The 6096-nt window shown below is 39.2% G+C and overlaps 1 protein-coding gene across 1 annotated transcript; it reads left to right on the plus strand.

Moving 5' to 3' along the window:
• The first annotated feature begins 2073 nt into the window (after positions 1-2073).
• Positions 2074-5872, plus strand: LOC143133435 (uncharacterized). The gene is made up of 5 exons (XM_076293198.1): positions 2074-2566; positions 3343-3418; positions 3518-4227; positions 4319-5237; positions 5333-5872. The coding sequence occupies exons 1-5, from the start codon at positions 2180-2182 to the stop codon at positions 5389-5391; spliced, it is 2151 nt and encodes a 716-aa protein (XP_076149313.1). The 5' UTR covers positions 2074-2179; the 3' UTR covers positions 5392-5872.
• Positions 5873-6096: the final 224 nt, after the last annotated feature.

A 6096-nucleotide genomic window follows, 5' to 3' on the forward strand; every position in this document is an offset into this window, starting at 1 on the left:
TATTCCCCATACACTCATATGCACATTATTTATACACCTTATGACACATGTCTACACCCGCAAACAATGTTTTGCACACCAAGTCCACCAAGCCTTTTGACCAATAACGTACACAGACATTTTATTTATTTACATACATTCTTTGTACAATAACATCAATAAAGAATTTTAATCAATCAATCATTCCTAGAGATGAACTTACCACAAAAATGTGTTTGCTGGAACAGCTGAGTTATTTAGCCTACCCAGCTTCTAGGGAGACAAGCGCAAAGGGCCATAACCAGTATGTATGCTGGAATGTCCCAGGAATCAATAAAAAAAATCAATGAAAAAAAAACATTTTGACAAAAAAATATCAGCATACTATACTAAGATTCTTGATTTATATGTGGAAATAATTTCCATATTGTTTAACAAAATGTATCCCATACAGGACAACGTTTTTGGTAGGTCTCCATCGAAAATTTCCCATTTGTTAATGCATGATTTTAAATATCATCTTCAATGAATTAACATGACGGGATATCCTCATATGAAGGACAGATAATGTTTGGTGCTTGACAAAAGTCTTAAGTTGAGTTGTTTGCAGGGGCACAGGACATATTTTCGAAGTGAGGGGGACCAAATTGTGAGGAAAAACACAGATAGTGAAATCAGTTAAAAAAAACATACATCATATTATAACTAAGGACCAAACGAAGCACACAAGAGAGGTAGCTTACCCCCACCTTTAGTATTCCTAAAGAAAGTCCAAGCAAGGTTTGGTTTTTGTTTGGGGGCCGGCTGCACCCCACTTTATTTGTTTCCAGTTTTCAGAGCCTGCTGCCTACAGAGACCAGTTTTTTTTTTTTACAGTGTAATAATAATACGAAGCCAACGCGTAAAAGCTGATTTCACTTGAACTTGAAAACAATATAAAACCAATAATAAAATGTTAAATTGTGTAATCCTGAATAAGAGACAAACATCACTGATGGCTGTGGGAAATACCTCAGACATCGATATATATATTTTCTACAACCTCGGTTCTATATTTAGAAAAGGATGCTGTGTCAATCACATATGCTGTCATGTGTGGAACAGATGAACAAACGTGTAGACACCCAAATACGTAACATTATGTTCCATACAGGCTTTTGTTTTGGATACACATAAACAGGATAGTTTGCTCTAATAAACAAATGTGTGTTTGGTAAAGATTTCCTACATTTGTTCTGTCGTTTACTTAAAATTTGTCCTGACAGCAACTTGGAGGCTGTCACTCTGGCGCAGTAAAATGAATTACAGCTTCCTCTGAAGACAAGCCGGCATATTAACAATGCCTGGCAGGAAAACCCCAGGCTTTCATAATGCTCCCATTTCCCTGTGCATGTACGCCAGGCAGACTACCTCCAACGTCACTGATCGGAGCATTCCAACATCAAAGATGAAAGTCCATCACTAATCACCTTATGTTGACGTCCTTAAGTGCTTGGTCTCAAAATAAATTCACCAAAATAATGAGCATTGTTTGTCAGTAAGAACTTCAAATTAATTTAGATGTGATTATTCACCACGTGGCTGATTGTAGCTATTGTTAAAAAAATTAAAAATAATATATATATATATATATATATATATATATATATATATTTCATATAAAATATTTCACATACAAAACTCATATTTTATAATTTTTTAGATTTAAAATATAAAAGATGTCTTAATGCATGAAAGTTTAAAGTTGGAAACACGTATGAAGGTTATAGTTGAAACAAAAAATAAACCCATAAAGAATAAGCCATGTATTCTCTCACTGTCTGGACTTATGCATTTGGGACATGCATGTCCCAAAACTACCAGATCACATGTGGTGCCATGTTGTCAAACAATAGGAAGTCTGCTGGAGGTGAACATGAAAACAATGTGGCAGGACAGTGCAGACCACCCATCTCTGTGGTCCAAAAGGTTATTCAATCGTCCAGCAGCAGGGTGGATCAGGAAGATCTCCTGCCGTGGGAGGGGTATGTTGGCATTCATAAACCTTGACACCACAAGATCTGGACTCTACTTTTCAAAGAAGATAGCAAGTCCTAGAAAGCAGCAGTATATGAATTATATCCGATCTGAAAGCACTTTGGCTTTTATTTTACTCATCATAAGATAGAGGTCCATCTGGACCTTAGCCCAGCTTGCAGAGATGTACAACAACAGCTACTCTCAATCTAAGTTTGGCGCGAGTGCCAAGAAAATCCACAAGGCCAGGGGCAAGAGCTGTGGCTACTACATGAAAATTGTCTTCTTTTTCTCCTCCTTGATCCAGACTCTGATCATTGTCAGCCTGGTTCTCTTCCTGGTCTATGGACAGCCAGAGGAATCTGCAGCTGAGAAGAGATTACAAGTGCTTGACCCGATGCACAATGAGCTCATTACGAAATACGGATACCTTCAGGAGGAGACCAGAAATCTTACCCGAAAAATTAACATGACAAATCGGGAAATGGAATACATGCAGAGGAATATCACCATGCTACGAAAATTAGGCAATGACTCTGTTTCCTTCATCAACAGTCTTCGAAATAAATTGGTGAGTAATATCTGATGCTCTTTTATTTATTGCCTGTTTTATTTACTGACATTTAACATTATCCACAACAAACATTAAAGAACCTGCTGATGATATTTTGTTCTGAAGATTTGACAAATTCAATAATTTGAAGGACAAATTTCAAAGCCACTGCACTGTAAAGCTGTTGCACTGACAACACTGTCAATACATCAATACCACTAAAACAACAACTGTAAAGCTGTGCAGAAAAAAATATACTGAGGAAAAGGTTGTCTATAAAGTCTTTGTTAGCACATCACAGTGGTGTGTTAATATGGTCTGAATTTCATATCTTAAATGTTGTAACCTCATGCAGCCCCTGTTTACTTTTTAACCTGCTTTGAATCTCTTTGAACACTCCATTCAGATATGAATGTAAGAAAGTGCATTCTTCAAACATTGTTGCCTACATTATAGAGGGATACGTCATATAAGGTTCTACTGAATCTGTTTTGATGCCAAAGAATCCAAACCCTTGACTGAGTACAGCTCAGAGATGTTGCTTAATACTTTGCTTTGTTTTATGCAATATCAAAAACATGTCAGATCTTGCTGATTCTGTTCTCATATAATTCAATTTAGAAGAATACATATGGAACATTTAAGTGATATACTTTTTTACTGCCAGGTCTGTAACACTTGTATATTCTTTGTTATTTGCTGCAGTTTTGTATTTTGTTTTGTAATATACATCTGCACTGTCATTAATTGTGTTGTAACTATATTTGTATTTGTAATGTTAATTTACCATACAGTTACAATGTCAAATGAGTTCATCGCCACCATGTAACTGCCCAAGAGTGGTACAACAACCTTCATGCCAATCAAATGGTAAGTACACAAACAAACAACCTTTTAACATCCAATAATATTTTATGTTCATGCTGACCAACACTAATGCTATTTATTTTACTTTTTTTGAAATATCAGGTCAACTACATGGTCTACAATATGAAAATTCACAGCTGAAAAAATGGCTGGAAATTGTGCAAGGGAATTTTTCAGGGACTTTTCATGTTTTGAAAGATGAACTGGACAGTGCAAACAGGGACAGGGAATCCCTTAGGCTAGAGACAATCACACTGCGCCAAGAGAAGGCCACTGCTGAGAGGGAGATTGAACATTTTAAGACAAAGTGTAAGGAGGACTTTATCAAGTCCTTGGACGGAATCCCAGAGATCACCAAGGCATTCCGACAGAAGATTGGCGCCTTGTTTCCACAACTGATCCCTTTCCACATAACCTGTCCCAAACAGCGTGAGCAGCTGGAGCAGATTCAGTATAACTGTAGCAGCCTATCAGCAGAGGTGGAGAACAAGTTTCAGCCCTACTTGAACAATGTTGGATTAAAAGTTTCTGAAACACTTCACAGAGTGAGTCATCTTGAAGCAAAAAAAATATATCTGGACAGGAACCTGTTTGAATGTAAGCAAAATCTAAGTTCCCTTGCGGAAACAAATTACAAGAATCTTAGAGACACCCGGGAAAGACATGACAAGGCTATGGAACAGGTTCTGCTGGAGCAAAGGAAACTCCGAGGAGCAAAGGAGCTGTTGGACGGAACCTTGAGTCTAAAGGAATCCGAAATCAACATGCTGAAAGAAAAGATAAACGCCTCTCTGGCTAACTGTGGACACAGGGTAGGAGTTATATGACTAGTATTTCACACATATGGATATGTTGAGAAAATGTATATTGATAATAACACATCAAAAAATGTTTTCTTTACAGGCACCACCACCAAAACCTTTTCCTGGGAATTCAGCCCCAGGAGGGGGCGGGATGGGAACAGGAGGCATATTACCTGGTAGTGGCAGTACATTTTCAGTTCAACCAGGATCAGGGATAAAACCCACTGCACGAGGGTCTGGTGGACCAGACAGTTCTTTATTTAAAAAGTTTGAATTGGAAAAGTTTGGTCGCAGTGGTGTGAATCAGGTGGGGTCGGGAGGAACTGGGATGGGAAATACAGGGTCAAGTGGCCCGAGCGCGGATAGATTCCCAACAGCAGCAGGGTCAAGTACTCCTGGGTCTGGTAAACCAGCATTAGGTGGAACAGGACCAGGGACTGGATCAGGATCCTCTGGAAATATGGGAATATTTGGAACAGGATCAAGCCACTCTGTGCCCTCTGGTACAGGAGCTGGTAGGACAGGGTCTGGAACCGGGTTAGGCTCCCCAACAGGGGGAGGAATGAACACAGGCTCCTTTGGAACAGGAAATGATAGATCAGGATCGAGTGGGACAGGGTTTGGTTCATCTAGTAGTATGGGGTCAACAGGGGCAGGATTCAACACGGGCTCTTTTGGAACAGGTGCAGGAGCAGGACATAGTGGAACAGGATTTGGTTCCACTAGCAATATGGGGGCTGGTGGAGCAGGGTTTGGTAACACAGGCTCTGCTGGAGCAGGGGGCAGTCGAAGTGCACTTCCTGGAGCAGGGACTGGCACTACAGGGCAGGGCAACACAGGCTTTGGTGGAGCAGGGTCCAGTAGGACCGGGCAGAGTGGGACAGGGTCTGGGGGGACCGGGTTTGGAGGCTTTGGCTCAGCAGGAACAGGCCGAACTGGGTTTAGTCCAAATGGATTTGGACGAACAGGGACCGGTGGCAACACGGGGCTGTACGGAGGTGGCAGCTATGGAACGGCAGGTAAGTCTGACAGCATTTACAATGTTTGAACATATCAACATGTATAATGATGAATACATATAGTCTGAGATAACTGTCATATTCTGTGTTCCCAGATCCTATCTCAAATCACTTGAGAGAGCTCCAGAAGTATTTAAATCCAGAGCGGTATTGAGCTGTGAAGAGAGTTTCATAAAGGACAATTCTACAGGGATGTATGAGTGAAACTGGGGAATCATACCCACATTACTTAGCTCAGAAAAATACAGTGGATTTAATTAAAAGCTGAGGTTCAACAAAAACTGTGGTTATACTAGTTTTGTACTCTGCTTTTAGCCTGTACATTTGCTTTGCAGATTCCAATTTGTATGCATTTTCTTGTGGGAGGTTAAACAAATTCTCTAAGATGTACATAGTCATATAGTATATATTATGTAAAGAATTTTACGGAATAAACAGCATATTCTAAACTAAAAAAATGCATTCTGAACAGTGAATTGTGTGCATGAGATTGTAAAGCACAATGGCATTCCAATTTCTTGTGATGTTGAATAATCTGATGACACTAAGTGACCACATACCCTTTGTATATTATCTGTTATGCCACAAGAGCTTAAAAATATGTGTCTTTTAATTACTCAGTAAGCATGGTGTCATTTATCTGTGGTTACCTGCACATATTAATAAAAAAAACTCTTTCACTCTGTCTACATGTAATTCATGTAAACATATTTAAAAACCCTTGACTTCTCATCACATTCCATGCTCATTTCCTTTAAATTCCTATCAAAGGTAGGGGTGGTTGGTGTTAACATATCTCTGGCACAAATTGAGGTCTTGCAAAAGATATAAAATGAATAATTACTGAGATTAAAATAAT

This window comes from Alosa pseudoharengus, unplaced genomic scaffold (assembly GCF_046254945.1).
Source record: "Alosa pseudoharengus isolate Yale_2024_CS ecotype anadromous, Long Island Sound unplaced genomic scaffold, YU_APseudo_1.1 YU_APseudo_1.1_scf_2, whole genome shotgun sequence".
In the NCBI taxonomy this organism is placed as follows: Eukaryota; Metazoa; Chordata; class Actinopteri; order Clupeiformes; family Clupeidae; genus Alosa; species Alosa pseudoharengus.

Bases quoted from the DNA above. Each gene is read 5' to 3' on its own strand.
- LOC143133435 (XM_076293198.1), top strand. From the start codon at position 2,180: ATGTACAACAACAGCTACTCTCAATCTAAGTTTGGCGCGAGTGCCAAG. The intron at 3,419-3,517 runs GTAAGTACACAA...TTGAAATATCAG, and splicing joins ACCTTCATGCCAATCAAATG to GTCAACTACATGGTCTACAA. The intron at 5,238-5,332 runs GTAAGTCTGACA...CTGTGTTCCCAG, and splicing joins TGGCAGCTATGGAACGGCAG to ATCCTATCTCAAATCACTTG.